At 46.5% G+C, this 10,611-nt stretch overlaps 1 protein-coding gene across 4 annotated transcripts in view; it reads left to right on the top strand.

The window, feature by feature from the left end:
• The window catches only part of ccdc102a (coiled-coil domain containing 102A), a 45,978-nt gene extending 41,170 nt beyond the window's left edge, over positions 1-4,808 (top strand). For all 4 annotated transcript variants that reach the window (XM_035531534.1, XM_035531535.1, XM_035531540.1 and 1 more), the window contains exon 9: positions 3,992-4,808. In XM_035531534.1, coding sequence (XP_035387427.1) covers positions 3,992-4,130 — 139 coding nt within the window. In that variant the 3' untranslated portion in view covers positions 4,131-4,808. The remainder of the gene's footprint in view (positions 1-3,991) is intronic.
• The last annotated feature ends 5,803 nt before the right edge of the window (positions 4,809-10,611 follow it).

Below are 10,611 nucleotides of genomic sequence, written 5' to 3'. Positions count from 1 at the left end.
CCAACCCTGGTGCAGTTTAATTTAAGAGGCTAACTATCAATCACAAGGTCCAGTAATACACAATCCGGAAGTAAATTTTAGTAATGCTAAAACGAGACATCCGTGTATATGTTGTAGGGGGAATCCTACCCCCTACTCTCCTACCCCCTTACTCTCCTACCCTCCTACCCCCTTACTCTCCTACCCTCCTACCCCCTTACTCTCCTACCCCCCTACTCTCCTACCCCCTTACTCTCCTACCCCCTTACTCTCCTACCCCCTTACTCTCCTACCCCCTTACTCTCCTACCCCCCTACTCTCCTACCCCCTTACTCTCCTACCCCCTTACTCTCCTACCCCCTTACTCTCCTACCCCCCTACTCTCCTACCCCCTTACTCTCCTACCCCCTTACTCTCCTACCCCCTTACTCTCCTACCCCCTTACTCTTCTACTTCTTTACTCTCCTACCCCCTACTCTCCTACTCTCCTACCCCCTACTTTCCTACCCCCTACTCTCCTACTCTCCTACCCCCTACTCTCCACTCCCACACTCTCCTACTGTAGTGTACCAGCATACAGAATGCAAGAAAAACAGTCAGATTTTTGTCAGAGAATTGCAAAAATCAATATAGCCTAGAATATATATTATGAAACACAGTAGAAAATCTAATGATACTTTTCTCCCAGTTGCTGGTTCATGTGGCTACTGCTTGAGTTAAAGTTTTATTTGCTCAGTAAATAGTAGTGGGACTTTGCACCCTGTATTGATTGGAAGTTAATACGGCATCATAAAACCTGTACTCTGGTGGTTAAAAAGTGATGAGTCTTATGACACACACACACACACACACACACACACACACACACACACACACCCCTCTACACACACTTCCCACATTTTCTCCCCAGCACTCACAGGTGGGGGAACAATGAATGTGTGTGTGTGTGTGTGTGTGTGTGTGTGTGTGTGTGTGCGTGCGATTCTGATGGATAGACACTCTCCAGAGTGGAGCTGGAAGGATATTGGCAGTGGAAGAAAGTTGACTGTGGTAGTAACAGGGTGGAGCCTGAGAGGTGCCAGTGGAGATTCCTCTCTAAACTAGTTCATACTGGTGTCTAATCACCCTTTAGTAACACACTTAACACAGAGAGCTGAGTCATCAGAGTGTCCTTGAGTGTGTGTGTGTGTGTGTGTGCGTGTGCGTGCGTGCGCGCATGGAGAGAAGAAATTAAATGGACAAATGATGTTTATTTAAATAGCGTGTGGGGGCTTACATGAATACTGGTGCTGGATTATGAACAAATATGTCTGTTTTAAAACATGCGTGAACCGGGGTTAAGGAGTGGATTAGAGGCCAGTGTTTGTGTGTGTATAAAGAGAGATTTACCAGCTGTGTGTGTATGTATCTAAGGAGAGATCTACCAGCTATATCTGTGACTGGCATATTAGTTGCTGCCCATGTCCTGTGTGTGAGCGGGTTGTGCAGTAGCAGGGTGCTTGTTGTGGTCCACTATGGTAACGATAATTAACATTAAATATCTGGCATTAAAGAATACTTGAGGTCAAGATGAGATAAGTAAAGAAATGAAAAGACAATGAATAATAAGAGGAGGCAGAATAAACAGTTAAATATATAAAGGTGTTTACAAACACGGCAACACCATGTTTGTTTCACATTCAGTGAGACAGTGCAGCTCCAGTGTCTTTGTTACGCTTTGTTACGTGTGTGTGTGTGGGGGGGGGGGGGGGGGGGGGGTTGGGTGGGTTAGGGTTAGTTAATATTGTGTGTGGGGGGGGTTGGGTGGGTTAGGGTTAATTAATATTGTGTGTGGGGGGGGGGGTTGGGTGGTACTGTAATGCAGATAACCCTGCATTACTCTTTGTGCGTGCGTGTGTGTGTGTGTGTGTGCGTGCGTGCGTGTGTGTGTGTGCGTGCGTGCGTGTGCGCGTGTGTGTGCGTGCGCGCGTGTGCGTGTGTTCCAGTGGGTGATGTAGTTTTGTTTCTGAAGTATTATAATTTGGCTTGGCTCTGATTGATTGTATTTCAGACCGGTCCTGTTGTGTAACAGTGTTAGTGTATGCTAATTTCTGTATTTAATAATCATTTTTGAATTGAGTCATCGTGGGAATTGGCTTAATCCAGCTCTCTGGGTGTTATTTGGTTGTTATTTGTCATTTTCCTGTGCACTTGCAGGATATTTTTCAACACTTAAGAATTTCAGATGGTGTTTGTTCCATTGTTCACACAGCAGAATCAGTTCTGTAATAGACGACTGAAATAATTTGATCCAAATTTGAACTGGTATTTGAAAGTGAATTTGACATTTAATGTGTGCTTTCTCTCTCAGATTATTGCCTGCTGGATTGAAGTTTCTGGTTGAACTAGTCTTCAGTTCTAAGTAATTATAATGTGTACAGCTCTCTAGTGTTTGTGTCCCTAATGTGAAGCATGGTGTCAGGGTCCAGGTCTGTCAGTACTGCTCCAACCGGTCCAGGTTCTGTTGTATCTCCTGCTCTATGGGTGACAGTAGAACCAGGTCATCTGTGTAGAGCAGAAATGTGGCTTCTTAGTCGTGTAGAGTGAGACCAGGTACTGCAGAGCGTTCTAAGATGGTGGCTAATTCATTGATGTAATTGTTGAATAATGTTGGCTTTAAGTAGCCGCCTTGTCTCACTCCACACTACTGAGAAAAGAACACAGCTCCTGAGAAAAGTCTGAAGTCTGTGAAAGTCTCTCTCTCTTTTTCACAGATGTTCTCATATTCACACTCTATCTCTCTCTTCCCCTCTCCCCCCCCCCTCTCTCTCTTTCTCTCTACTCTCTTCTCCTGGTCATCCTCTTTTACTGCCTCTACAGTAAACACTTATCCGTCTAGTGTTTTGGTTCAGTTGGGAAGCTTTTAGCCTTTTATTGGGTTGCTGTGTAGTTCAGGCAGTGTAGTATGATGCAGCACTGTTACGGGCGGACGTTCATGGTGATCTCACAGTGGAGGTGGTCAGATCTGTTACGAGTGGAGGTGGTCAGATCTGTTACGAGTGGAGGTGGTCAGATCTGTTATGGGTGGAGGTTCTTATTCCCTGAAACATAGCAATCCTGCCGGTATTTGGGCATCAAGACACATTAACGTGTCTCTAAGGCTGGATGAGTTGGTATTTGGTCATTGAGACGTGTGTCTCTAAGGCTGGGTGAGTTGATATTTGGTCATTGAGACGTGTGTCTCTAAGGCTGGGTGAGTTGGTATTTGGTCATTGAGACGTGTGTCTCTAAGGCTGGGTGAGTTGGTATTTGGTCATTGAGACGTGTGTCTCTAAGGCTGGGTGAGTTGGTATTTGGTCATTGAGACGCGTGTCTCTAAGGCTGGGTGAGTTGGTATTTGGTCATTGAGACGTGTGTCTCTAAGGCTGGGTGAGTTGGTATTTGGTCATTGAGACGTGTGTCTCTAAGGCTGGGTGAATTGGTATTTGGCTGAATGGAAACGTCCGCAGAGTTCTGTACGAGATAGCCGGGAGTCAGGAATACTGCTCATCTGTGTGAGTCATAATGAGTCACAAGTCTCACCCTCTCACCCTGTCCCTCTCACTCTTGAGTGAGTATTGAGTGAGTGTTCAGTAGGAGAGTGAGTGGGAGAGTAAGTGTTCAGTGTTAAGTGGGTGTTGAGTGTACTGTGTAATGCTGTCATTGCACCTTAGTTGGCCTTTGTCATTAATGTGAAGACCTGCCAGACACTGAGATGACACCAAATACCATGCTGTATTTGCACATTAACGACTGTGCAAACACCAGATTGGTCATAGTTACCATGGTAATGGGAAGTGAAGGCTTCGGTCACCCAGGTGTAAACCACCAAAGTCCTTGACCTGTTCTGAACAGATTAGATTCTCTTCCTTTTCCCTTAACCCCCCATGCAGATTTGATCCTCAGCTGTGCTGGGCGACGCTGCTGGGCAGAGCTTGATAGGCGGAGCTTGCTGGCCTTCCCTCATACTCTGACTCTGTTCTCTCTCTGATAGGCTGAGAAGACAGCAGACCCCCGGCCTATTTGGGAAGATGAGGGGCTCCACGGCATCACGCTTTGGTTCCGACGACCCTGACGCCCCACCCAGTGACCCTGACGAGGAGGAAGAGGACCTGCAGCTTCAGCTTGCCTGAGCTCCATGCCCGTGATGTTCGCACCGCCACCACCAGCCCCATCCTGTAGTTCAGACTCCTTTTGAGAACTGGACCATCAACCTCACCCCCATCCACACCAGAGCACCTGCACGCCGACCTGTGTCATGCCAGAAGGTCTCCTCTTTGTAGATTCTCAAAGAGAGTAAACAATGGGGCAGCAGGGAGATAGGACATTCTATTGCCCCATTATCTCCAAAATTATTGCTACATCTGCTCTCCTGCACTGGGCGTGTGAAGACTCCAGACGTGTGTGTTCACTCTCTCGCTGGGCGTGTGAACACTCCAGACGTGTGTGTTCACTCTCTCACTCAAGGTTGTTCCCTTTCACTCCTCATCTGATCCTCCCTGTTGGATGTCGTCTCCACGCTCCTGAGTCGTGGGGTCGTGGTGGGTCAGTAGGACTCAGACCAGCCTCCTCCAGTCTCAGTCTCAGTTATTCAAAGCTGAAGTTGTGTGTTGAGCGTTTTAATGGCTGTCGTCAGTTATGAGTAAATGCGTTTAAGCAATAAGACCGCCTGGTAGCTACAGCAGTGGGACCAATACAGACTTCCTGTCAACAGGGACATTTTTATTGCTCGTGGTGAAAAATATTTAAGTTTTTTGTTTTTGCTTTTTTTACATAATTTGGTCTGTAGTACAGTGTTTTTATTTGGTTTCTTTTTGTATTTAGCACTATAAATGTTAAGTGTGTGTATACATTACTTGTGTCTTCATTATTAATCAGCAAAAGTGTGTGGCAGCCGGCCTTGGTGGGTGGGTGTGTGTGTGTGTGTGTGTGTAGGGGTACGTGTGCCTACTGGTGTGTGTGTGTGTGTGTGTGTGTGTGTGTGTGTGTGTGTGTGTGTAGAGTGGTGGGGGGGGAGCGTGTGGGTGCTGGTGGGTGGGTGGTTTTGTGAGTGGGTTAGTGGGTGGGTGTGTGGGTGGGTGGGTGTGTGTGTGTGGCTGTGTGCATGTGTGAGTGCATGCATGTGGGTTGGTGGGTGGGTGGGTCAGCGTGCGTGTGGCTTTGTGCATGCGTGGGTGTGGGTGGGTGTGTGTGTGTGGTGGGCTGCTGATGGACGTCTCTCTCTCTGCTTGCTGTACCTCACATAGAGGTAGCACTGCGTCTGTGGTGCGGTACAGTGGGAGTGAACGTGTTGGAACTGGGATCTGTCCTCACTTGACCTCAAGTGCCACCCACAGCTCTGAGACCAGCCTCACCCAGCCTTATCTAGCCCACGCCACGTCTACGGCTCCTGAGAGATAATGGCAGCTAAAATAAAGGAGCGTTCACCATCAGTACCTGGGTCAGAGGCCTAGTCAGCGTTATCTGGTGCTGTCGGAGGAACCACTGGGGAGGGCAGGGAGGCGTGAGGGAGGCGTGAGCCATCAGTGTAGAGCACATCGGCTTGAGAACCAGTTCTGCTTCAGATGGGGGTGTTCAACTCTGGCCTGCACTATAGTTAGAGGGAGGAAACACGGTCCACTCATCCCACGCTGACCTCCCATCAATACAGGCCTCAACCGCTCTGCCGGTAATGACCAGTCTGCCTCATGTCCTCTTCATGTTCCTGCACTTTTCTTAATGGGATATAATGGTGTGGTTTGGCTGGTCCCAGCGTGCCATAGAGCGGCGAAAACACGCCACTCTGCTGTAGCCGTGGGGAGGTCAGGCCAAGCTGAACACTACTGCCCGTTTAAACCCAGGAGATACTGGCGAGGGAATCCGCTGTAGTGTAAAGACAGAACATACCCAAAAAGAACTGCCCGCTCTACATGCACGACGTTAAGGGTTGTGGGGGTGTGTGTGAGTATATGGGAGGGTGTGGATAAGTGTGTGTTTGTGGGTGTGTGGATATGGGGCGGGGGGGCAGTGCCATGATGAACTCCAATTCCAGTAACCATGACGATAATGATATGAAAGAGCAAAAAGCTCAGATGAGTCAGATTACAGTGTAGTAGTCAGTATATCCTCCCTCCTCTGACTAAAGCAGTCAGCCATGTCATGGTCTTTATCTTCGGTTGTGTTTTAACACCCTCAATATTCCCCCCATTCTTCACATTAGCTTGGAACACTTGTAGCTCCTCGTGTGTTATCTGGCTAGCTCTGATTGATGCTGTAATGGGTGCACTGCAGTGTGATACAGGTGTGTGATACAGGGAGGCCCACTGTTTGAACCATTCATGCATCAGTGTGTTCACACAACGCCAGCAACCTCAGATGAACCACAGAGTCCATGACAGTCACATGACAGGGGGTATTGTTTTGCATGATGTTTGTTTGTTTTTGTTTACCGCTCTGGACCCATCTCTCTGAGCCTCAGAGACACTCCTATGAAACATCAAACATTTGGATGACATGCTGATTTTATTTAGTCTAACTACTAATTATGGGGTACCAGTATTTATGCAGCCACAACAGCAAAGATAAAACTATTATTCCTTTATAATTTTGTTAATATTATTATTTTAATTAATTAATTTTTTCCTCTAGGGGGCTGCTAGGCCAAAGAAGGCATATGGGTTGTTGCTCAGCAACCTTAGCCTGGTCTTGCACTCACTTACACACACACACACACACGCACGCATGCGCGCGTTTACCAGTGTGTGACCATTGCTGACGGTGTGTTTCTTCGTAGCTGGGTGAGCAGGTCTGCGGTCCTGGCTGAGACACTCTTGTCTAATGTACTGTGTCCTCGGCTTCACCTGTCCTCCTGGCTAATTTTGCACATCTTCATCTGAAACAGGCCACAGTTAAGGCAACCGTCTCCTTCATCAGAGCCTCCTTAATGTGCTCCAGTCACCCACATAGCAGCTCCTCTCCTCTCCTCCCCTCTCCTCCTCTCCTCCCCTAAACACCCTTCCTCTCAAATGGAGGTTGTCACTGGCAAAATAGGAACCATTAAAGACTTTTAGTTTGTTTCTGAGGGAAAGAGTTTAAAGGTGCGATGACCAGGTACCACATGCCTTCCAGTCTAACGAGAGGTTTGGGAGCCTTGTTGGAGCAGATATAGTCATCACGGCAGCCGGTGCAGACTCTCCCACAGTAGACGCAGTAGAAATGCTGGTTGTGTCTGAGTGGCTTTTATCTGAGGCCCAGTGAGACCCCGGTGCAGTGGTTCAGCCTCCGGTAGCTGTCTGACCCCCTCATCCACAACATGCCTGTGTTTGTGGCATTACCGCAGGTCCTGAAGCGCGTTTGGAGGTTCTGGAGTCAGGGATAAGACCTGGTCCAAGCTACAGGTACTCTGATCCTGTCGCAGGTTCACAGCCTTACATCAAAGTGGACAGATGTGGGTATTAGGAAGTTCCAGAAGATTCTTCGAGGACAAAGCCAGAGCTTTCCTGCACGCACTGCAGGAAAGCCAAACTCTCAATGTACTGCTGTCATTAAAATGTTTTGCCTGTATGTTGATATAAAGCAACATTTTGGGGTTTTTTTTGTGGTGTTTTCTTCACACTTGAGTTTGTCTTCTTGCCCTGCAGAGGTTTAGTGTGTCTCTGCTGCTCAGTAGCTGCTGTGTTTGTGGCTGGGAGGAGTTCATTATATTATTTTAGTGGCTCTTGTAATCTTCCCTTCACATTACTGCCTTCAATCTCTCACAGGCAGAAAGAGCAGATTAGACTGATCTGAGCATACTTATGATAGATGGTCAGCCAAATATTCACCTAGAGATTAAGTTTCTCTCTGGAGTGTGTGTGTGTGTGTGTGTGTGTGTGTGTGTGAGAGATGCTGGTGTATATGCTTTCATTATTTTGATTTGTAGTTGTGTCTTTGAGACTGTTTGTGTGACATACTGTCTTATGCTGATGTCATCACAGCTGGAGGCACATGACGTGGAAATCCAGATGTTGTGCTTGAGGGTATAGACACTCCGTCTTGTTTGAAATGGGTGTGTTTACAAACTAAAGACCAGACATCAGATCAGATGACCTAGTAAACCCGTCTCTGCTTTTAAGACGGTCTACTAGTCCACAGTTGGCCGAAACAGAATAACTTGTATTTGGGTCAGATTGAGGTTTCTGATTGTGATCATGTAAACGCCCTTCAGCTATCAGCCAAACCAGGACATCCAGACCTGCTGGCAGACATGGCCAAACACCTCCTGGTGAAAAAGGAGAAAATATGTTTCTTTTTTTATAGGCCGTGTGTGAGTCCAGAATTAGAGCTTTTGACGCTTGCATCAGACTGATATCTCTCCCCAAAATAGCGATGTGGCCGAGCAGACGGTCCTGCTGTCAGCGTCAGACGCTTCCCTCTGACAGGTCTTCAGAGGAGCAGCGACACACCAAAACACTTTGTCTTCTCTTTACGAAAAGATGCCGCATGTCCTGTAATATGTGAGTTGCAGGCTGCACTGGAAGTCCCAGATGCACTTAAATCACTGTTGTCCTTTTACCAGCCTCTGAAGTATTTCAGCTGAGCAGCATCATTTGAGAAGTGAGCTACAGAGAATGTCTTTTCACAGGTGGCTGTGTGACGCCTCACTGGGGTAGTTTTACAATTCAACAAAAGATACAAATAGGAGAACAAATAAGAGTTGTACCAACACAGTCCCCCTATTCCGACACTGTGTTTAGCAGATAAAGAACTAACAGATGCTGAGCACGTCACTCAAATCATCAAAATAACGTTTGACCCTGTGTGTTAGTGACTAAAGGGAAATCTCTCAAATCATGAAATATTACCAAACATGCAGGACTCTGTGGAGTAGGAGGTGAGTGGTGTTTTCAGCCATCTTAATTCATTCCCATCTCCCTCTCCTTCTGTCTCCTACACTCTGATTGCCATAGTGAGTGATAATTACAGACTTTGTCACTTGACACCTGGTCATTAAGGTCAGGCGAAGCTTGGGACGGACGTGCAGTTCCCCCTCCAGAGATGCTTCCAGAGTGTGAGTCCCCTGTTAATGACAGAATTTATTATTAGTTCATTAGGAAATCTTTACCAACCTGTGCACTGTAAATGGTTCTGCAATGCAATCACTGCACTGTGAATGATGAATGGAAGTTATCAGCCAGTTCATAACATTCAGAAAAGGAGATTAGATATAAGCTTTGGCATGTATTCCATGAGATAAAAGAACTCTTCTGTGTTTGAAACTAATGCCAAACCCCACACTCATTTAATGTGTTCTTCTCTATTAGCTCCCATGTTCTGTTATAGTGAGAGAGAAGGGGGCAGAGCCACAGTATTTGAGTGTGATTGGAGTGCTGGTAAGACTCGTATGAGAGGAGGAATATCTGGGAAGAGCTGCTGTAGCACTTTAGGCACTGTTGGATGTTTACAGTATCAAAACAGGGCCAAAACTGTCAAAACAAGGCCAAATCAGGGATAAAACAGGGTCAAAACTGTTGATGCAAGACCAAAACTGGGCCCAGTGACTCAGACCTTAATGCCAGTGAGCCCAAAAGAGTTACCTGTCAATACGTGTTCAGTTTGCCTCAGGAATCCCTCTCATAACTGGTGAGATGAAACAGACATGCTCATGCTGCAGATAAATTCATGGGTCTGAGGAGGCTTCATATAACTCAGACTGCAGATTCATCAGTCCAGTGTGTGTAGTGATAGTTCTGAACTACAGTAGATGCAGGTGATGCATCAATAGGAAATTTTAGTGATCCATATGGCAATTTATATCTGAACAGTCTTTGAAACCAAATGATGAGGTTCCACATGGGAACCTTGACCACCTTGTAGACTAAGTTGCCAGGTTACTAGTTACACCTGTCTAGTAGTGTTAGACTGGCTGTTGGCTTTAAGACCAGCACGAGGTCACCTGGACGTGGACTCAGCATGCTGCTGGACAGTTTGTTATTGAACGCAGTAATTGCTGCAGATTAGATCACTGTAGAGTTTTTTGGCAAACCGTAGAACTGTGATTCTGTAGCAGTGAAGATATGAACATCATCACTAATGATGCTCAGATGTTCTGTGCCATCCACATGTTCTTCAGTGGCAGTCAGGGGCCCTCATATGTGCCAAGGATAACATTCGCTACACCATTAAACTGCCACCATCAGCCTGATTCATGTAGCACGCAGGGGCAATTTAATGGCCCAAATCACTGGAGGCCCAGGATTGGCTGTTTTTTTGTTTGTTTGTTTGTTTGTTTGTTTTTTTGTTAATGTGACAAATTTGCTAATGTGATTTTTCTTTTATAATTTTTAAATTATTCATATTTATTCATATATGACTGTTTGGCCAGATAAACTGGAATGCTCAGTTCTGATTGGTGGTGTGCCAAGGGCAGAGGAGTGCTTGGTGGAACCAAACAAGGGCAGTGGTTGAGTGAGGCACAAGGCACCCTTCGTGCTTAGTGGACCAAACCAGGCCAGAATCTTGTCAGAATGGAGCTGCTGATGTTTGTGCCTGTGAGAGTGAATATAAGCATCAGAAGATTTTGTTCAGTCACAAATGAAGCAACGGTGTAAGTTCAGAGAGGCTGTTACTCCAACTCTCCATGGAGGGATTTTTGTT

Source organism: Electrophorus electricus, chromosome 1 (assembly GCF_013358815.1).
Source record: "Electrophorus electricus isolate fEleEle1 chromosome 1, fEleEle1.pri, whole genome shotgun sequence".
In the NCBI taxonomy this organism is placed as follows: Eukaryota; Metazoa; Chordata; class Actinopteri; order Gymnotiformes; family Gymnotidae; genus Electrophorus; species Electrophorus electricus.
Note: the sequence above shows the minus strand (reverse complement) of the source record. Positions and strands in the feature narration are given on the sequence as shown.